This window comes from Zootermopsis nevadensis, unplaced genomic scaffold (genome assembly GCF_977971745.1).
Source record: "Zootermopsis nevadensis isolate Lab colony 2312 unplaced genomic scaffold, Znev_1.0 Znev_ptg000011l, whole genome shotgun sequence".
Classification (NCBI taxonomy): Eukaryota; Metazoa; Arthropoda; class Insecta; order Blattodea; family Termopsidae; genus Zootermopsis; species Zootermopsis nevadensis.
In genome coordinates this window covers 16,705,310-16,728,138 of record NW_028259143.1, presented here as the reverse complement: position 1 = coordinate 16,728,138, position 22,829 = coordinate 16,705,310, and the positions used below count along the sequence as shown (strand labels likewise).

Sequence of the window (22,829 nt, the reverse complement as noted above, 5' to 3'; positions counted from 1 at the left end):
AAAGGCGTCACGTGACCTATGACGTGCGTAACGAAGATTAGAAATAATACAGGTTTGGTAAATGAGCTAATGAGTATGCGAACAACAATTTCAAGTTAATGACATATTCTTCTCCGCCGATGATCCGTCTTCGGATAGAGCTGATGTACTGTTATGATGGAAACAGAAAAAGTCCCCGGGACCCTAGACCTTGACTACATCCTCCACATTGATCGTGCAGACTGAGACAGTACGCAATGACTTTCGTAGGCAAAGATTCCGTTGTTTAGAAGAATTTCTGGAGGCTAGTAGCTGCAGTTTTGCATATTTGGGTTGTAGGTTATTAAAATGGTAAGATAAAATGAATAAGACATGAAACAAAGAAATCATGAATGAAAACACAAATAAACTAGAGAGAAGGACACGTTTATTTAAAGAATATCGAAAACCAATTTACAGAACTCACATGCTTCGAGCGAAAAAGGATTTATAATTTCTTATTGCTAAGTCGTAATCTCTGGAACTGGCTTCGTTCTTTACTTAAAAGGTGTCCAAACATTAGGTGTGACTTTGTTTCATTTGATATTATTCTTAGATATGATGTACAACATTTCAGTAAAAAAACAGGTAGTGTATATTCTATGATTCAAATTTACAGACAGTACATATGAAATCCGTTGAAGAAAATACGTATTAATGTATGGGGTTTATTATGGAAAGTTTTTGTTCTGTTCTACACAAATTATACTCAAATGAACAAGTTTAATATGTGAAATAAATTATGTTGATAAGAATACTTCGAAACCCAGTGGACGAAATTAGGTCAGGAGAAAAACCGAGAAAACATTCTCCCAGAGATTTCGACCTCTCTCTCTCTCTCAGAGGTGGACTTAATTGGGACATGGAAACTTGAGACAGCGCTTCAAAGAAGCAAATATAAGAAAAGTCTAGGAACAGACAAAAATTAACATAGAGATGATAAAATATGATTTTATAGAAGTTCAGTCAAGATTCCTTACTTTGCTAATTAACTGCTCGCAGAAATTTGGAAAGAAACCGAAATCATTCCAATTTTTGAAATTTGAGAGAGAACAAAATGAGAAAATTCTAGTAGAATAAGCCTTCTGAAAGAAGGTTACAAAACATATGCATATATTCTTACGTCTAGATTACAAAGAATAGCCGAAGGTATATAAAATCATGCATACAAACAAAACTGTTTACACATTAAATATTATTTCTTACGCAATTTTGAAGTTCACAATCCAGTCACAGACAACGTAACCACAACTCACCTTAGACCAACAACGGAAACCTCAATTAAAAATTGGGCCAGTGGACATTAAGCTAAGTGACTCAATTTAGATAATACACCAACTCATGTGTAATTAAAATTTCAGTGTGGTATTACATGAAATATATTTTTATAAAGCGCGATATTTTACAATGCTTTATAACAAACCATCGTTTCATTAATTATAAGATTTTAATAGACAAACGAATGAATTAATGATTATGCCACTCTTGAGGTCGAAACTCGTTTGGTACTAACTATTTTTCAAAACATTCACTCCAATACGTAAAAATGAATCTGGAAGTGAACATCACCAAGAAAGTTGCATATCAAAAATTGTAATTAGATTTTAAGTTTATAATTTTAACTTTTACACCTGAAGATGGTTTATATAGAAACCGAAACATGTTGTAAAAAAGATGTTCCAAATGTAAATCGATTGTTCGATGAGGAACATCAAATGATATTTTAATTATCTTAATTGTAAATTTTAAATTTGAATTGTGATTAGACGGACCAAAACCGAATAATTAATTAATATTTTTCAAAGTGTAAACACTTTTGTTTGTATGCGTGATTTTACATATTTTAGATAAATATTCAACACTATAAGATTTTAAGAATAACTGAAGAAATTATTTTGGAATAATAATCAGGATTTAAAAGAGGACAATGTCTTCATCATAAAACAACTTATCCAAAACCATGGAAAAGTCGACCTTGAATTACACCTCTTATTTATTGCTGTCGACGGAGTAGACCGACGGAAACTATACAACATTTACTTAAATATAGAATGTTCGAAAAGTATATTGAGTACTCCGCACGATCGCCAGAATCTCTTTATTTCCATTTCTTAAACTTTTACGCTCCAGTAAGTCTTCAAAGCTCAATGTTTCATGCTAATCGAAATGCAGCGTGTACGTTCAGTTATAAAATATCTCTAAATGCAGATCTGAGTTCAGAATCCACATTACACACGACAAATAAAAAGAATTTCGAAAAGTTAAATTTCCGTTCAAAGATGACCTGGCTTCATTCTTTACTTAAACGGTGTCCAAACGTTAATTGGGACTTTGGTGTTATTCTTAGATATGATGCACAAGATTTCAGTGAACGAACAGTTAGTATATATTCCGAGACTCACATTTACAAACGGTACATATGAAATCCGTTGAAGAAAATACATGTTAATATATGATGAGATAATATTGTTGCGTCATATTGTGATGGTTATTTAATTGTTTATTTTAACCGTCTAATCACAATAAAATATTTAATTAATTATTAAAATATTAAAATATTCCAACACAACATTACTTCTAGACGGAACTCATCCACTCTTCATATCTAACCGATTATAAAAAACCCACTACAAACATTTCACCCACGCAAGATCACGCTATACGCGACATACATTTACGAAACAACATTGAATGTGATAACAAAGTACAATTGATCTAGAAGAGGATAACTTTCCGATATTTAATGGACATCTGACGAAGGATTGCATTTAGAATATTACATTTGAATTTATATCGATTATACACCTGAAGATGGTTCATTGAAAACCGAAACATGTCGTGAAAAAGATGATGCTCTAATTGTAAATCGAACATTTCGATAGAAAGAGCATCATTTTAATATATTTTAATATATTTTAAATATTTTAAGTATGAAATGTTAATTATAGTAATAATATTTTAATATTTTGAATATTAAATGTTAATTATAGTAATAATATTTTTAATATTTTAATATTTAATTAAATATTTTATTGTGATTAGACTGTTAAAATAAACAATTAAATATATGATCTTTATTACGGAGAGTTTTTGTTCTGTTCTAGATAAACTATTCTGACCTCGATAAGTCCTCAAAGCCGCGTTTAGAGTAAGTTTGAAATGTTGGAAACATGCACACACCTTTTATTCCTTGCCGCCTCCATCCTCGGGACGAAAGTGCACACTTAAAATCGCATTACGTGCGGAGTACTCAAAGATCATCTACGTCCGATCCATCGGTCGGGAAAAGATTTACCCAGACATGTGTTCTTCACGCTAGCTCCCCCTCGTAGATCGACTAAAAGGTGTGCACATACTTTTGGGACACTCTGTGTTTTTCTTTCCCTTACCTAAGTGACTTTCAACGTCTACCAAGTAAGAGATGTATAATATTAAAAAAGACATAAATTCAGAGAACTAAAACATTGACATTTATCTTATTAGTACTCCATTAGTGCAACATAATAAATGCATCCTTCATGTGTCTGTAAGTGTCATGTCGTATGAAGACCAGGTGATATGATTTGTAAAATTTCAACGTAAATAGTTGACATGGCGCGTAATTACTCGGGGTCTTAAAGAAATCTACGTCTTTCTCAATCCACGGGCGTGTGGATTTCCACGATGACGTCAGCATAGATGAAGACACATCCCAGGTCGAAGACGGATCGCGTTTGGAAATTCTTCTGTAACACAGAGAATTATTTAAATTACGATTAGTGACAGGCTTTTATTTATAATAATAAAAATATGATTTAATAACGTAAATCTTAATACAGATTATTACCGTACCAGCTTAAGTATCATAAAACCAATGTTCATGATCAACTCTTTCGTATTTCTTTAGAAATCTGGAAGCCCTGAATTAGAATAAGATTATGATGTAGTTCGAGGTTTTACTCGGTTAAATTTCGAAAATGTTGAAATTGTATCGTAGTTCAAGGCGTTCACAGGACGAAGATATTCGAAGTACATGGATCGAATAGCCCTCAAAGGCACTTCGTGGGCTTTCAACCAATAGGAAGCCAATAAGTGATCGTCGAAAGACCAAGGCGTTGTATACTCCATACACATCCTGAAAACATACCACGTTCTTATTACTCCACGATTAAATATCCTTGCATTCAAAGAAAAATAAGGTTTATATTACATCTTCCGGTGCTAGAGAACACATTTTACGGAATACGAAGTTTAATCGGACAACCAAATATTACCCGTTAAAACAACATGAGTCCCTGACTCATGTCGTCTCATCTTTTGTTTTGATTTAATTTATTCTTGGAGTAAGATAAGTTTTTTTCAGTTTTCTTTAAAGTTAATTTTTGTGGACTTACGTGGTTTTTCAAAATAACCGATTCAATTATTAAATTAATATGCTGAAAAGAGATAAATTTTGAAAAAAAATATTTGCCTTCAAAACTCTAGATGTTTTAAGAATGGTTGATTCGTTATAGAAACAGTATGTTAGACATCTTCCATCGTCTGGGGTTTATTTCGTACACACGACGTTTCGTGAGCTGTGCTCCCCTGTTCAAGTTTTCTTCGTGTTGCCAATGACAACGGTCGGGATCAAACCTGAAAACTGTAGAGTGCTGGGCTAGTACTGTGACCCACAGGTCACTCCAGTTTTGACTCTACTTAAGTCCATGGATCGTTGTCGGTAAGTTCGTAAGTTACAAATTGTCAGTACAGTGAGAAGTCACCTGAAAATGTATCAGAATCAAATCTGTAATCGTCGTATATATCCAATATACCTCAGAGAATAACAGTGTCCAACACAGTATGTCTATAAAGTAACCTAACATCATAAAACTTGTTAAAATCTGAATAAGATAATTAGGTATTGAATTATTGTTTATTTATTTTAATTTCTCTAAAAATAGTATTAAAATATATTAAAATTGTCCGTCAATCACAATAAAGTAATATAAGATAATTAAATGGTTAAAATATTATCCTTTGTTCCGTATCGAGTACTCGATTTACATATGGAACATTCTCGACATGTTTCGGCTTTCATATAAATATCTTATAAATATCTTTAATTTCTCTGTATATCGCCAGATAATATGGAGATAACATAACAGATTAGACCGAATCGGATTTGTTGGACAAAGCGAACACAAATTTAAGTTTAACATACTCGATACATTATTTCAGATCCAAGACTACAAGTAGCAAATACAGTAAAATGTAGTAATATATTTTAACTTCGCTTGTAAAATTACAATTCACGCCTACTTTTCATTAAATTTTGTAACATTCGAAAGAATTTTGTATTTTTCTTTGATAGTCAGTCGCGTATTTGAAATACACGATTTATTGTTTACACGTTCGAAATTCTGGTATATTCTTCAGAAAAATTATACACACCACCAAATTTATTATTTAAAGAAACCCTGATTAATTTGAAGTCATATTTTCTTCAAGACTTTTACTTTTTAAAATGGCTTTTTAATGTTCCAGACAGTTTAAAACTACTCAAACACAAATCTTACCTTTCGTTTTTTTTTTTTTTTTTTGATATCGTCTGTGAAACCAAGTTGTCAATTCGAAGAAGCTTACGACATGGTTCACACTTTTCTATGCGTTTTCTTAATAAATTGGTGCACAAAATCTTGAAGAGTCCTTTCTAGTAACACGCAGAAGTTGTTCCTTTACACTCACGATGTTTACATGACAAATTTTCGTTAAGTCAGTGCTGTTCGGGCAGGGTCTAGTTACACCGACAGACTGACTCTACTCGACGCCTAGCGTCCCGTCGTCAGCTTTGCACTCCTTCCTCACGTCGGAATGCGCCTGTGCAAACCTCCCCCCCTCCCCCACAACCTAACTATTCCTAAATACTCGTATACATCAGTAGCACGTGTGAAGTGTTTCCAGTTGTGATCGGTTTTTCATATTCCTGTACAAGAATACGTAAACAAATATTTCTTTCCGTGACAATGATATATTTTTGCTGTTCAATTGTTTTTAGATTTGTGTATGTTTGTAAACAAAATTGTTTTGATATTTATTGTCTGGGTAATATGAAGTCTTATTGTTATGGTACATCTTACCTGTCCCATTTTGTGATGATTATTCCACGTCTTGTTTTGGTGTGGAGCTGTTTCTCCTTTGTTTTTGAACTGACGAGTGTGGGGGAAGGAAGTTAAGTGCTGCTATCTGCTTGGATAACTGATAAATTATTTTAATTATTTTGTTATTCGTTTGCATGTAGGCTTTAGTTTTAGTCCTAATTAAAACGACAGGCAGATAAATAATTGAGGACAGCTCTGAAATAATGTCCAGTTCCTTCCTTTTTGATGTTATAACCACAGAGAACTTAGAAAGTTTAATAATTACCATTGTTCGGACGACAGGTTATCCGAAGTAATCTATCCAAACAGTTTTGTTCTACAAACGCCATCTGCATCAGCGGCGTTAACTTGAAACAGTTTAATGCATCAAGTTGTCACAGAGCGGCGCCACGCATCATGATTGAATGTTTGTGGGTATATAGATCACTTCTCTACCACGCGGTTCTTACCTTTCGAGATTGTATTCCATTTGGAATGTCTCCCCTGCCTGTGGCTAATTTTAGTGATTTTATTCAGTCTTTCAAAGCACATGAATTACCTGGCAGGCGTATTGAGCTCAGGAAGAGGCTCCGATATGCAGAAAGCGTACTAGGTGAGAAATGCACACAAAATTTTATTGGGAAAACCTGAAGGGAAAAGATCATTTACTCAGACTGGAGCATAAAATAAACAAATATCTTAATGAAATCGAATGCGAGGTTTTTTCCTGGTTCCAAGCTGCTCAGGATATGATCTTGTAGCAGGCTGTAGTTTAACGTAACGGATCCTTGAATTTTATAAACGACCAAGAATTCCTAACCAGATGATCGATTATCAGTTTAGTCAAGTACGAATCACTGTAATGTCCAAATGAGAAGACGACACTGTAAATTTGCAAACAACATGAGACGGATAAAACCTTAAACGAGGGAAAGTAAGAAATAAAAGACTGTAGTTATCCGAAAGCGATGTTGGCAGCTCTGAATAAGATTACGAATATAAACAAATTTATTCTTCCGACATTTGCAAGTAGTAGGATTTCATATTCTTTTCAACACTGATAATATTTCTGCACTTTACACACGGCTGCTAATCATACACACGCGTTCACCATGCCGTTATTTTCCACTCTCTAAAAAAGAAGAAAGTGACCTTAGTTATGGTGGATTAACACAGCGCAGTTCCATGCTGAGTCTCTCGTCCATACAAATTCGTACTGATGAGACTAGTTATTACGGACCTAGACAGATTGTTAATAACCAGACATCTCACAGCGTGAGCTTACATCCGTTCACGATGCTAATTTCACTGACAGAGAATGTCATCAAGCAACTGGGTCAATGTGATCTCTTGTCCAATTTGCACTGTATTCTTAACCTAAAATTGAATTCAAAGTGTGCTGTATCAACAGCCAGAAGGCCAATTACAGATACAGCACAGAGATGAGCACACGAACACAAGACAAAACACAAAAGGTAAAACAAGCAATATATAAAATACACTAATATGGAGGACGTTACTACACAAGAAAATTGCAACAAAATATATTAGCATACAATAACTTAATGACCTTATAAGTCACCAATGTTCTGTATTATCAACGTAAGAGCAAATTAGGCCCATCTGTAATACATGTATACCACATTTCCCCTAAATTAACCTCAGAATCTTATACAAAGCCTTGTAGGTCCTTACCATTGACGGCTGCGCTGCTTCGGCCATCTGTCACCCATCCGTTCGGTCAAAGCTGTTACGATTCCATTTTACCACCTGTACTTATCCATGAAAGAGAATCAAAAATTTCAAAACAAATAATAAATTACAACTTTTTATTTATAAATTTTCGTGTATTTATTGATACAGGCGTTATAAAAGGAAATATTTAAATATAACGTTACAGATAACAACACTAAAAGTATAAAAAAATGTTTATAAAACTATACAAACAAATGTTATACATTTAAAATTACAGCATCTTCAAAGTCCAAGAACTGGGCCCTCAGACTTTTGTTAAAGTTAATTTCCTTACTTAATTATACGAAAGTTTTAAGGAAATTACTTCATTTCGAAACGTTGCTCGAGTATTATAATACGACACCAGAAAATGTAAGGCTTCTTTAAGAAGGAAATAGTTCCCATGGCTTAATTTGACTTCACTGATGTCTGTGGGACATGACGGTGTTCTCGTCAGCGAAAGCTTCAATTTTTTGACACGCTATGACTGGGTTACAGCATGCAAATATTTTAAAAATTATTTTGGCTTTCAGAAGGCAAAATCGATGGATATCGAGACATTCGTCGTCCAAAATTTCTTTATAAAATAAATTTTCTACACAACCCTGATGTTTGGAGAGGAACGAGGTTTAATTCATTAACCCAAGTTCCCCAAAGTACAACTATGAATTAAAAATTTGCGTGAATTACTTTATTTAGGTGTGACGCTACGAGTGCGGAATGCATGATATATACAGCAGGCTTTATGTTTTTTTTTAATTTTGTATTTTAACCAAGTTAGATTTTTAAGAAACTAATTAAATCTAAAAGAAACTGGAACCATTTTCCTAAACCAATTTGTACTGTAATTAGTGGCAAACGGAAGGCTTATCACAAAAGGAGATATATATATAAATATTTATAATTCATTTATACAGTCTGTTTACAAAATTAAAGTTTGTTCTAGCAACAAAAATGAACCATGGGAAATTAGAAATATTACCTTGTTGGGAAACTATGGTACGACATGTTGTCATGACCCGGAGGTAATCCTGGGCCGTCGTGCGCCCATTCGTACATTCGCGGTCCTTCTGATAAAGCAGCCGAGGGCGTTATAATCATCGTAGATGAGGCACCTGTACCTGATAAATACCCAATACTAGAAACAGGAACTCGGGGGCAGTCTCGTAACAAACTCCGCTTTACATGACGTTTGTACCTAAAATTTAAGAAACAGGATTAAAAATTCCCAAGAAAAAATTCTTAAAAGAGATGCAGATTATACTTCGATAGGTATTTCGTCTTACCTTCCATGTAAGCAGCACGTAGCTATGCCAGCCATCAGAGCACCTAATCCGATGAAGCACGCAATTGCTAATACCCAGAGCTGAATCCAAGAAGCCTCTGCTTTAACGATAAGAGGAGCGCATCTCTGGAACATAGATGTTCGCTGGTGAAATTTATTACGTACAGCTGACTCTCCTTTCACGGACACCCTCTTAACGAACTCTTTACCTTAACTGTGTCTTTTCCATTCTCATTTACAGTCCAGTGCAGTAATTATTTCATTTATCTACACAGGTCAACATTAGACTATATCATCAGGCATTACAGGGAGGGACTGGGTAATACCATAACGGGATACTGGGAACGATCCGTTCTTCAAGTGCCTGAGCACTGCGGGTCCCAATTTTACGTTGGCTTGATCTGTAGACATTCGGTAGGACTCCTTGGACGAGGGATCGGCCCGTCGCAAGGCCTCTACCATGGCTTGAGTGGGATTCGAACCCACGGTCCCAGCGACCAATCGGCACAAGGCCCACGTCTCAGACCGCACGGCCACTGCGGACCCTTATTTATTATACTTCTCTTAAAATCTTCGGTTCCTTATAGACAGTAAATGATGGTGGTCACCTGTATCATCTATTTCAAAATAGTTTTAATTATAGTTAAGGCAAACAGCACTGAAATCCTGCTACAAATGGAAGGACACGGTGGCCGAAAATGTCATATTTACCAAGGACCATCTCACCGTGTTTTACAGCAATTGGCAATATACAACAACTCCTTACTTTCTGCTACAAGAAAAGGGAAAATTTTCAAGGTCAACCTTCTTGCTCTGCCTAACGGCCATCACAGCTAATATAAATGATGACGTAAAGTCTACTGCTATACAGTGTACTCCTACACTTTGCGCTATCAAAATGAAATCATCAAATTCAGTTTTTGTAAGCAAATATTTTACAATTTCAGATGAAGGGTTACATTTGTGTGAATACAGCGTTAGTTACATATTTTCTAAATGTCTGAAAAGGTCTTATTACCTGGACACCTTCCACATTGTATTTATCATAAACTTTGTTCAGGTCAATGTTACTTGGATCCTGAAGCAACGACTGCATGTCATTAAGGTCGTAGCTTTCCTTACCAACCAACTGGAAACAGGAACTGGAACAAATGTATAATCACAAGTTATTAAAAATTAAAAATTAAATCCGTGGCGTAATAGCTCCAGAGAGCCAAAGCCTCACGTTCACATGCCTAAGCAGAGGTGAACGATCATCTAACCGGATATAGGATGACGTGTGGTCAGCACGACGAACCCCCAGCCATTGCTAGTTTTCCTGACCGGATTACGCTACCCATTGTAGCTCCCCAATTTCCTCACGATGCTGGGTTGGCACCGGTCGAAAGCTCATGAGAAAATTTCTTTTCCCCGCCGAGACTCGAACCAGCACGCATTCCGTATCGCCGGTCCGAAGCATGACGCCTCAGACCGCGCGGCTACGGCGCGGGACAATCACAAGTTATTACTGTAAGATTTTCTTTTCTCCAATCATCTTCCCAAGTTTTCTCACTTATCATAAGAATAACTTTTCATACATTCAGAAGCATTATCTGCACGAGGGGAACTCGCGGTACAACCCCCAAATTCTGTGAAAGATTGCATGCAATGCTGAAAACAAAAAACAAATTTAATTCTAAAAGTGGCTAACAAACCTTGTACTGCTGAAGTCAAGACTGCCATCTTCCTTGGCATAAAACTGAGTGTCATAAATGTTGAGACTGACAGGAAGCAGAAGCGCCTTCTCTACCTCCCTCTGGAAGTCGTTAAGTACTCGTCTGACATCTGTCGGTGGTTTGCTGAACACAAACTTCAAAAGGTCTCGATCACGAAGCACAAATATCTGTGCAGAAGAGAATGTGTTACATAATCCAATAATTATTTAACAACACACAATTGCTTCCATGGCAATACCCTGTAATTCAATCACATACAGTGATAAATGTTATAAATAAATACACCGCTCCCCGGTTATATTGCAGGGTTTCGGGGGTGGGTGGGTTTTGACCCGCGTTATAAGACAGCCACGCTATAACTGATGCCTACAATTTTTTTTTTCCAATTCATCGATTCTTGCTCCGAAAGGACTCTAAATATATACGCGAGTGAAGTCCGACCATGTTTGCGATATTTACCGCGCTCTATTCCGTGAATTAATTTTTCTTAATTCCACCTCCAGGCCAAAAAAATCCACTTGGGAAGGGTTAATACTAATGTGTGAACAAACGAATTTTTCAAAAAATTATATATTTTCACAAAAAAACATGTAGCAATAGATAATTATAAAAAATTCAAGAAATATATTTGATCATATTTTTTTCAGAAATTTTTCCGGCAGTGTCGGGCAGTAAGACTCGCGGTATATCTTAATCCTCCGCATAAACGACGGCTTCAACGGAAACAAGTAGGACAGTGTGTTAGATTTATTTCTTATGAAATCAGAATATACCGAACCTTGACTGTTGTATTAACTTCTCTTCCGCTAAATTCACTATTGTTTGCCGTCACGTCCAATTCAAAGAAGCCATCCACAAAGCCAACCATGCTGCTCGCCGTTCTCAGTTCTCCTGTCTTGTTGTCGAGTCTGAACACTGCACTGTGATTGGCTGACACCGGCACTGTGTCTATAATGGATGGTGCTAGAGAGAAAAACGTAGAGTTGACTAGGCTGTACGTGATAGGTTGAGCGTCTGAATCGATGTCGTTAGCTTCCAACGTAAGCAGGAATGTGTCCACAGGAACATTCAGGCGAACGCCTGAAATCAGAACAACCAGAAATGACTACGCTAGGTGTCAGAAATGAAAGACTGTCATCTCTTATTGCAAAATCCAGTTTGATCACCTAATGGTTCCATCCATGCGTCTTTCTGACTGTGTTAAAAGATATAAAAGTAATCTTTATACTTATTTTCAATTAGTAAAAGATAAAAAGTTTCCTTTTTCAGTCTCATAATTGGAATTACTTTTATAAATCAAGGCACAGGCACAAAGCAATGACGATGAAATGCCTCGAGACAGCTCATATTACAGTTTCCCAATGAAGAAACATGGGTTCAATCACATGACAGTCCACGTAAAATTTATAGCGGACAAAGTAGTTCTGGGGCAGGGATTTTACAAGTACTGAAAGTTTTAAATGCAAACAATAATTTTATAAATGCTACACATGAATCTATGACTGTTAAATTAGTGAAATAAATATCGCAACCCCCACTTAATGGTACGTGCACCTTGTCGTGGTGGTGGGGCTTGAGTACCTCGGTGACCCCAAGAGCTACTGGTAGGGCCTCCCTAGCCAGATTGGTCAAGGGGGAGAGGTCAGACTAAGACAGGTACCCTGGACCTCCAGGTCGGGGGTTGGGTCGCACCGTAAAAAGGAAGATGTTTCAAAACTTCAATCAAATCCTCGGACAGACGGACCTAACAGAAGAGGAGAATTGAGGAGGCCATGGACCGAATACGGACCGGAGAGCCATAGAAGAAGAAATATCGCAACTTCTGACCTCATCAGCGATTCCTCTTCTGTCTTGGTACTTGGCTTGACTTAAAATAAGTAAATAGGTTGATGACATAATAAACAATTAGATACATTTTTACATACGATACTCACCTATAGTGATATTTTCCTTTGTAAAAACAGGCTTGTTATCATCGATATCCAGTACTATAATTCTCACTTGCCTTTCCGATGGATCCTGCACATCAAAACAAAATAATATAATTTCTCCGCTACATTAACATACTAACCCTCACTGCTGCAAATTTACCCCTCTCATGTCAAATCGTTACATCATTTTGTGTAATGTCTGTTGCAATCTCTATGAAAGTAAAAGGAACTATAAGAGTTTTCAGCGGAATTGGCGGCTGAAGCCATGGTAGGAAGAAGTGGTGGTAGGTGGAGGGGCGAGACAGTGAGGAAACAACATACAGTGGTGCCAGATGTAGCATCGCAGAACATTGGATTCCACAACACTACGCAAAGAACATGTAAGAATTGGCAAACAACGCAGTGCGGCTGCCGATGTTTCTACCACGGAGTTTCTGAACAGACCTTCTTTGCGCTGATCGGTCACTCACAAAGAGCAGAACTCTACTCAGCCACCAATTCCGCTGCAAAATACTAAAAAAAAATAAATCCGTGGCGTAACAGCTCCAGAGAGCCAAAGCCGACTAGCTTGACTGCTGGCCTCACGTTCACATGCCTCGGCAGAGGTGAACGATCATCCAACCAGATATAGGGTGATGTGGTCAGCACGACAAACCCCCAGCCATTGCTAGTTTTCCTGACCGGATTACGCTACCCATTGTAGCTCCCCAATTTCCTCACGATGCTGGGTTGGCACCGGTCCCGTACACCGGTCGAAAGCTCATGAGAAAATTTCTTTTCCTGAGACTCGAAACAGCGCGCATTCCGTATCGCCGGTCCGAAGCATGATGCCTCAGACCGCGCGGCTACGGCGTTGGACGCTGCAAAATACTATAGTACATTGAAAAAGATACTACAGAATTCTTCTAAATATATATAATTAAATAACTAATGATATGTAATAAACTAACTTTAAATTATACACACTTCGAACAGAATTCAGCTTTCTGGATTGAATAACAAATTTTAATTTAAACTTTTTCATGGACATTCAGCTTTAAGGACCGAGTATATTGTGTTACAGAAAATAGCAACCTACTAAGTTTTGAAACGTAATCAGACAATCTATGCATTCAAAATAATTTATACACGAGTCACTAAAATATTTTATCTTAAGATTTCATATTGTTAAACAAATTACTCATTCCTAAACTAATTTTTTTTAAATTTATACTAAAACTCGATATATTTCGTGGAATAGTTGATAGATTAAAATCTTTTTACCTGTCTGTTGTACTGTTTCCTCAAACTGCGAGGCCTGGAAGACTTCTTAAAACACTTCACAGTTATTAAGTGTTCTGAGGCTGCCTCTCGATCTAATCTCTTCGCTACGGTAATCATTCCTTTGTTGTCTGATGTGTGCATTATAGAAAATAGTCCATCCTCATTACCATCTGAGAAGTCATTAAGAAGTCTCATAAGGATAAAAAAGAATTTATTTCATTTTTACAACAATTTTCAAGTGACTTCGATCAATGTTCTGTCTGTGCTTAAGAAATGCATTCATGTTACATGTCGCTTAAGGTATTATTTAAAAGGCGTACCCAATTTGAAGTATGCATTTTTCAAAAGTGTTCTTTAAAATTTTGTATAAATCTTGTCTCTGTTCATTTATTGCAATAGAAGACCTTCGTTACAACCCCTTGAACCGCTGTGACCACTTACGTGTTTTTTAGCCACGCCCACAATTAGGACGGTGAGTTAATTTGGCGCTGGCAGATATAGGAACCAATTCTTGGTTCTTTAAGCATGAGGATTTTGGGTACGCCTTCATAATGTGGTCATTGACCGTTGAACAATAAAAATCAGGAACACTGGTAATTATGCAATAACTCGCGTGAAACGTCTCGAAAGTGAAAACAAAATGCGGGGAACAGCAGTTACCCTATGCTCTGCATATTTGCTGTCCGCCAGATGTAACTTACATGTTATGAGGTAATCGATCATTCCATTTTCACCTATGTCGTCATCCACCGCTTCGACTGTTCCGACTTCTGTACCGATATCTACTTCTTCCCTGATGGTCAGACCTTGTGGTTCATCATCCTAAGAAGAATAAATTCCTAACCTAAGGCTTTGTAAATTCATTACTAATGCATTTGGTCAGAAAATAAGAGATATATATATATATATATTTTTTTACTGTATTACTGACGACAGATGATCGCTAGAAATCAAACCTCGTGAAAATGTGTCACACAAAATAATATAGTCCCAATCTAAAGGATTAAAATATATAAAATCTTGAAATAAAATTAAATTAAATCTACGATGACACGTAGTTGACAGCAATCCCGGTCGTGGCAGTTATTATTTTAAGAATGTTTAGTATCTTCTCCCTAAATTTTAGACGATAGTATCAGCCATTTTATAGACCAAGTCTGTTGGGCATTTATATTATATTTCCGTTTCATAGCAAATGCATGTTTTCATTCAAATCCTTTCGTACGATCGCTTTAAGTTTCGCTGAAGCTGAAACCAACTAATAATGAGTTTAACCTTGACTGCAGAGAATAAATCAATATTTGCATTCTTAATGGTCTTCGTGATTGTTCTACATAAAGATCAATTAAAAAAACTTGTTTGCTATGCAGAAAACAAGTACATAACCTGCATTCCGTTGAATAAATTTTATGCCATGTTTCCAATTAGGAAACATTATTACTATTAAAAGAAAGAAAATATGACACTGAATACTGTTTCCATTTACATGTTAGCGTAAGTGAAGAATGTGATATGAGCATGTCTTCCCTGCCTGTCACATTCAACTGAGATCATGCTGACATCTATCAGTGGCGATGTGAATTATTTGATATCACGCACATCTGATACGACACGAAGAACAACTACGGAACTTCTGTGTACTCTACAGAGTACACTTTTCCGATTTTGTGTAATTTTATGGGTGGAAAAACGTGAACAGTTTGTAAACTCGATTAATAATGCGAAAGTATAATAGTTGCTCACTACATAATTATATGTGCATTATTTTCACATTTTTAAATGAGAATATTGGTATTAAATCCAAGGACGTTTTCACAAATTATTTTATCGCTACTCATACTTACCAGTCCCCTCTTGAAAAGAGGTTTGTGATCATCGATGTCAAGCACTTGAACTTGTAATACCCTGGACGCCTGCTGAGGAGGATCACCATGGTCTTGAATGACAACGATTAAAGAATAATTTTCCTTCTGCTCTCGATCAAGCAGTAGCCTTGTACTGATAAGACCAGTGTCGTCATCTGAACAGAATAAAAATAATAATCAGTTTCATGTGTATGTTGTCTGCCCCTGGAAGGCTGAGCACTCTTGCATTTTTGGGTAAAGTTCTTCACAACAGATAAATACAGATGAATGCAGCCAAAACCCTTCTCCTCAACGCAACACCAAGGTTAATTAATAATGCAACATGCCTTCACAGTGTACGACACACACATGCATAAACTCATTCATACCTACAAAATTGAATAACTATAGCTCTTCTGTGTTTCAGGTCCATGATAACAGAGTAGGCCTACGTACAAACAGACGAAATAACAAAAAAGACCTACGAGAAGAAAAAAGTAATTCAGTTACCAATATTGAAAGCAACTGCATCCAGTCCATCATCTAGGAATTTATATGAGATCTTCCCATTTGGTGAATTTGGATCATCAGGATCTGTGGCCATCACCTGGAAAACTGGAGATCCTATTGAAGAATTCTGAAAAGAAATACAAAATTTAAAGTAGTTACAGATAATTAACTGTTTAAGATTTGAGGTTTTCACAGCGGAGAGTATGAAGATATCCGTCTTCTGGGTTGTTGCGCTGTGTAGTCTGGTCGATGTTTACCAACGTTTCAGAGGTCATACTGCCTCCGTCATCAGAGTATGAAGATTTCTGTCTTCTGGGTTGTTGCGCTGTGTAGTCTGGTCGATGTTAACCAACGTTTCAGAGGTCCTACTGCGTCCGTCATCAGAGTCTGAAGATTTCTGTCTTCTGGGTTGTTGCGCTGTGTAGTCTGGTCGATGTTAACCAACGTTTCAGAGGTCTTATTACATAAATTAATTTAAAAAGAAGCACTGACAAGAACCATCCCAAAATATGAAATTAAACAACAAAATTCAACAAATAATTAAGTTAACGTATTGCTACTTGAATGTCTATGCCAAGTAATGCATTATAAAAGAGAAATTGAAGAATAGAGATGCTTATTTTTGCAAGAATATTAAAATACATGTAATTGGAATGTTAGTGAAGTGTTATGTTCTCATGGAGTCTAATCTTTGTAAAATCAATTGTTACTGGGTTCCTGGATTTTAGCTACTGTCTCAGAATTCTGAACAAAATACAACATTTTTGAAAATAAATTTGTTCCTCTCCTCACTGGACCAGTGAATGAGTTTAGCTTTGTCCAACAGACCCGACTGAATATATACTTCCCCACCTCATAACCCAAGGATAGGAAAGATCCAGCTTCCGAAACACTGCTCTGATCAGAATACTAAGATATAGGACAACTCCAAGAACCAAGTGATATTAATTTCGTTATAACATCAAAAGACCCTTTCAGAATTATTCTGTAAATCACTTCAGCCATAAACATTGTTTACAAAGATACAAGATACCAAGTGTCACACCTAACGCAGTACCAAGAAGTTAATTTAAATGGTCATTGCTGTGCCAAACAGTAAAAAGTAATCATTTAAGAAGCATCAAATAATTTGTTTCTTCCTGTCAAGATACCGTACCACTCTACATCCCACTACAAGGTCCATAAGGAAGACTCACCTCAGAAATTTTAGCGACTTCATTGAACGTTGGTCGAATAAAGAGCGGTACTCCATCATTGGTGAAAACATCTCCTATATATATACTAAGAGGTACATCCATTGATAATGATGGGTTCCCTCCATCTTGTGCTCGTACTATCAGATGGTAGGGTTCTGTACGACCTTTGCCAGTAAGGGCCTTTTGTGTTTTGATATGTCCTGTGGTATGATTGATAGCAAACAATCCATTTGCTTCTCCTTCATTTGACAGATCGTAGGTTATCTGTCCTCCACCTCCATCATCAGGGTCCACTGCAGTAACAGTAGTAACATCGGTGCCCACCGCTACATTTTCTGGTACAACTGCCGAGTACATGCGCTTCGTGAACGATGGAGCATTATCATTCACATCTAGCACATCTACTAAAACCTGAAAACATTTTCATTCTAAAGAATATTATGTAACACCTTAATCTGTCTATCATCAATCAGTTTCATAAGCACAGCAGCAAACAAGAATAATACATAAATAAATAAACGTAAATCGACATATCGTCATCTGTGCGGGTCTTGGCCACCTCTTTTGGAGGTTATTCAACCTATTTAGACATTTGGACGAGGGATCGGCCCGTCGCAAGGCCTCTACCTGTACACAGGACAGCACAACACAGAAAGACGCGGACAAACGTCCATGGCTTGAGAGGGATTCAAACCCAAAGTCCCAGTGTCCAAGCGCACAAGACTTATGCCTCAGATCGTGCGGCCACTATGACCGGAAAAATGTATAATATAGAAAATTATATAAATTTTATAAGATTTCCACTTTACTTCATATTAACTATTAATTAAAGCTCTCACAGTCGATACATGCCTGTGCGTTGCACTAAAAATAAATAGTTAAGATTATCAATATATTGCATATAATTTATCATTTTCTGAACTACAGAATCTATGTACATTAAATGTGTCATATTTAACATAAAAATTTCAAACCATCACCAAGTTTTTAATTTTAGTCTTACGAACAATATTTCATATATAATTTGAAAATACATTTAAGATGTATCTTCACATCAAATGAACTTCTACGAAGTACTGAATATAACACGTCGCTTACTTACAAAGATTTTAAATCAGAAAATGTAAGTTCCACTCATCAGGGCAAATTCTTTCATCACCCAGAAATTTATAAATTTATAAATAGCCACGATTTACTTACCACTGCAATAGACTTGCGCTGTTCACTGCCACCTTGAGGAGTGTCTGATGCCACGACATTAAACCTCAATAGCGGCTGCTTCTCCCTATCCAGCGTAACATTTGGAGCAATTTTAACGACTCCTGATACGGGATCAACATCAAACAACGCAGCACTTCCACCATTTAAAGAGTAACGAATAGTTCCATAACCTGTTTTGTTGTCATTTATATCAAGATCATTGGCTTTTACAGTCAATATTTTTTCAGGATATTTTGCAGACTCAAATACTCGGGTTTTATAGCTCTGTAACGTAGACGTGTTAACAAATTACAAGAAGTACAAAATTTTACCTGGAGAAACAGAATAACAAATACAATATTTTATTTTCCGTCTATACACAAACTTAAAATAATGTTGTTTAAAATTACTTAAAATTATAACATTCTCAGTAGATACTGCATCTTGTTACATTTTTTGTATCGACGACATGTTTCAATGTGTATTACATCATCATCAGGTCTATCAATTTTAATATATTTTAAAAATTGTTGTACATTTTGCGTTGTGTATATTGGTCTCTTAATATCGGACGCACAACACATCAATTACAACCCGATATAAAACATCCAAGTACAACCTCCAAATTCAAAGGAAGAGACAAAAAACTTAAAACTACAAATCAAAATAACCAATATACGCAACGCAAAATGTACAACAATTTTTAAAATATATTAAAATTGATAGACCTGATGATGATGTAATACACATTGAAACATGTCGTCGATACAAAAAATGTAACAAGATGCAGTATCTACTGAGAATGTTATAATTTTAAGTAATTTTAAACAACATTATTTTAAGTTTGTGTATAGACGGAAAATAAAATATTGTATCAATAAAACACAAACATGACGCAATTAAGATATAAAAAAAGAATAACAAATGTACCAGCACTTATAAAAGAACACACTTCTGGAATGTAAAGGCAGCGGAATTTTTTTTGGATATTTGAAGTGTTAATGTACTGATCAAACAGCCCTGTATTTGAACACGTGATTTCACACTAAATCGTTTTACGTCTACAAGCTCCTAAATTATGAACAATTCTTATTTTTGCTTATTTTGAATTTGTTTACATCTTCTTTTACATAATCATAGCCTTCAGTTGTATATATGAGCATTAACTTCACATACTGTCAAATTACATAAAGACAAAAACAAATGAACAACTGAACCAAAAAACATTTTGTTCCTTAATTTTTATTTAGTGCTTACACTGAAGTTACTACATTACTTCCTTCCGCTTAATTCATTAAATTTAAATACAATATAATAAAGAATTGAATTGAATTGAATATGCTTACAAAAAGAATTAGGACCACTTGTATGAAGTATAAAATCAATTTAGGAATTCCTCTGAATATAATTAACTGCAAACTTTAATTTATCTTATTAAAATAGGTACTTAGATTATTATTCATTCTTACCTCTTGAGAAAATTGAGGGCTGTTGTCATTTATATCTTGAACTTCAATAATTACTGTCGCTTCACTCGTCCTTTTGTCATCGTCGCTAATTGCGTGAACTTGCAAACTGAATGACTGAAAGTATATTTAATACTTAAATCAAAGACATTTGATTGTAATATAATATTCACATTAAGAAACTATACAAATTTTAGTTGCAAACAAGAGAGTACTTTTTTTTATATAATCAAATCTTATACAAAAAAGGAAATGGCCCTCCTTTGACATTTATGGTGAAACTCGATCGTTAACTCAGGATTCAGCAAATTAATTTCTAAGCAACTTACCTTTTGTTGCAAGCTTTCATAATCCAATCTCTTGTTCAGAATTATGTCTCCTGAATGAGGATCCACGCTAACAAAATCCTGTGCTCCTTTCACTTCTTCAAATTTCGAAATAATCCTCCCATCCAAAGGATCTTTAGCTGACAATGTCATTAAGGTCGCTCCTAAACGCTGTTCTTCTCGTACCGCTACCTTTATGACAGGGTTCGTTGGTGTCCACGTTGATATCGTAAAAACTGGATTGCTGTTATTGTACGCTTGTATATAAATTGTAACCTCAACTTTTGCAAACTGATCTTGAACGTGTTCGACAGCATTTACGTCATTGGCCTGAATTGTAATGATGATTACAGCTGCTGCTTGATGATCTAATGACTTGGCTACAAACACTTCACCTGTTGTTGAGTTTATTTTAAACGCAGCTTTATAATTGTAAGGAACGATAGATTTCAAAGCGACTCCCGTTCTGTCCGCAGCTTTAATGGGCTCTACTATGGAGTATACCACTTTGGCATCTGAATCTGGATCTACAGCTTTTACTGTCAGTACATGTTCACCTGTTAGAAATAAATAAACATACTTATGTTCAGTTACGTAACATTATTCCTTGTTTTAGTAATAAGTATGAAATAATTGAAGTTAACAAATCATCCTAAAAATATTTATACAGAGTGTCCCCAAAAGATGTATATACAAGAATCAATTATTCCTGCCTTTCAGCAACTGTACGGAGACAAGGACATGCGATATCAACAAGACGAGGCACCCCCATATTATCGCTGTGATGTCTTGACAACTTTTCCTGACCAATGGATAAGACGCAGAGGATCTACCGGGTACTCCTCACAATTGCCACCCGAGTTTTTCTTGTAGGGTTACTTGAAGGACGCAGTACACAGCACAAAGAGAGTACTGCCTAAAAAGCTCCAGCAAGAAACTGAACAGTCTTATGCAGCCATCCGAGCGGAATCTTTAGTCGCAGTCTGTCAATTAGTTGCTTATCGCTGTCAACTGCGTCACCAGGCTAATGGTGATCAATTTGAACACCTTCACAGGATTCACAAATTTTTTTGAAAAATCCTGTAGATAGAACATAAATGATCTGGCACCAATTTTGAGACGACTGATCAGCTGTACACTTATGTGGTGGGATCACCACTGCCACCTGCAATTGGTCCATGCAATAAAGTATGGTTATAAATTTTCAAAAAAATACAAAAATCTGGTATAGAAATTCTTTGTAATGGTGGCTCCATGACATAATAAAAAGTGTTTTAGACGACCAGTATTTGATCCTGTAACCGGATGCATATCAGTCCAGTATGCTATCACGAAGCTGATGCACCTTGCCATGCATTTATAAGACCACGTGATTTGTCAAAAGTAAGAAAATTGACATAGAATATTACGTACGCTTAAGTGGCTGTCATCATCTCTCAGCCTGTATTCCATCGAGTCCTAGTCATTTTTGAACAACCCTCGTATTATCTGAATTACTCACCAACTGGAACTCTCTCCGACACGTAGCGAACAAAAGCCGAAGCGTCATTTGCCTGAAAGACGGGAGGCTTGTTGTTCACATCGGTTATCTCTACTGCTACTGTAGCAGTAGCCGTCTCTCTTATTGGCGTACCAGAATCGACGGCATGGACAATTATGTCATAGTGAGAACCACCAGTTTCAAGGTCAAGGCGAGCATCGGGTGACACTCTGATCTGGCCAGATCTAAGACAGGCAGAAAACAAACCTTACACTTAAGCTTGAATCGCATTTCGTTCTAAAAGAAATTTCCTATATTTTGATGAAATCTGTAAGGCATTAACTAAACAAAATGTAGATGCAACTTGTTATTTAAAAATTCAGACTTGGACAAGAACAGAGACTAACTTTTCAGAGCTCTAACAAAGTATATTCTGACGTCAAAAGGCCACTGTAATTGTGGATATAATTTTTTTCAAACCTTTCGTTGATGACAAAGTTGTCTCTAGCACCTCCAGCTATAAAATAATTCAGAAGCGAGTCCTGACCATCGGGATCTGTGGCCATCACTTGCACAACTTCAGTTTCTGGTTCTGCATTCTCTTGTACAGTAGCCGCATAACTTGATGGACCATTTCCAACATTTCTGTTACCACGGAATATAGGTCTTTGGTTGCCTGGTACTCCCACACGAATCAGCACTCGTGTTTCTTCGTGAAGAGGTGGCTTGCCTGTGTGAATAACAGCAGCACAAACCATAAGAA

General features: G+C 36.2%; 1 protein-coding gene and 3 long non-coding RNA genes across 8 annotated transcripts in view; 1 reads left to right on the top strand and 3 right to left on the bottom strand.

Moving 5' to 3' along the window:
- Positions 1-389: 389 nt before the first annotated feature.
- Positions 390-7,095, bottom strand: LOC110837660 (uncharacterized). The gene is made up of 3 exons (XR_015534827.1): positions 6,117-7,095; positions 3,850-4,132; positions 390-3,743 (listed from the first exon to the last, which is right to left on the bottom strand). It is a non-coding gene; the product is annotated as an uncharacterized LOC110837660 (long non-coding RNA).
- On the bottom strand, positions 4,506-6,103 carry LOC147874149 (uncharacterized). The gene is made up of 2 exons (XR_015534830.1): positions 5,556-6,103; positions 4,506-4,760 (listed from the first exon to the last, which is right to left on the bottom strand). It is a non-coding gene; the product is annotated as an uncharacterized LOC147874149 (long non-coding RNA).
- On the top strand, positions 7,089-17,194 carry LOC147874148 (uncharacterized). The gene is made up of 2 exons (XR_015534829.1): positions 7,089-7,591; positions 16,316-17,194. It is a non-coding gene; the product is annotated as an uncharacterized LOC147874148 (long non-coding RNA).
- Cad74A (cadherin 74A) overlaps positions 7,929-22,829 on the bottom strand; it is a 145,307-nt gene continuing 130,406 nt past the window's right edge. For all 5 annotated transcript variants that reach the window (XM_087347455.1, XM_022080043.2, XM_022080046.2 and 2 more), the window contains 16 exons: positions 22,547-22,796; positions 22,088-22,311; positions 20,590-21,143; positions 20,264-20,377; positions 18,795-19,079; positions 17,595-18,005; positions 16,399-16,525; positions 15,889-16,064; positions 14,746-14,866; positions 14,045-14,214; positions 12,785-12,869; positions 11,629-11,930; positions 10,830-11,017; positions 10,154-10,277; positions 9,137-9,261; positions 7,929-9,048 (listed from right to left, as the gene is read on the bottom strand). In XM_087347455.1, the coding sequence (XP_087203581.1) occupies positions 8,829-9,048; positions 9,137-9,261; positions 10,154-10,277; positions 10,830-11,017; positions 11,629-11,930; positions 12,785-12,869; positions 14,045-14,214; positions 14,746-14,866; positions 15,889-16,064; positions 16,399-16,525; positions 17,595-18,005; positions 18,795-19,079; positions 20,264-20,377; positions 20,590-21,143; positions 22,088-22,311; positions 22,547-22,796 (3,476 nt within the window). In that variant the 3' untranslated portion in view covers positions 7,929-8,828. The remainder of the gene's footprint in view (positions 9,049-9,136; positions 9,262-10,153; positions 10,278-10,829; positions 11,018-11,628; positions 11,931-12,784; positions 12,870-14,044; positions 14,215-14,745; positions 14,867-15,888; positions 16,065-16,398; positions 16,526-17,594; positions 18,006-18,794; positions 19,080-20,263; positions 20,378-20,589; positions 21,144-22,087; positions 22,312-22,546; positions 22,797-22,829) is intronic.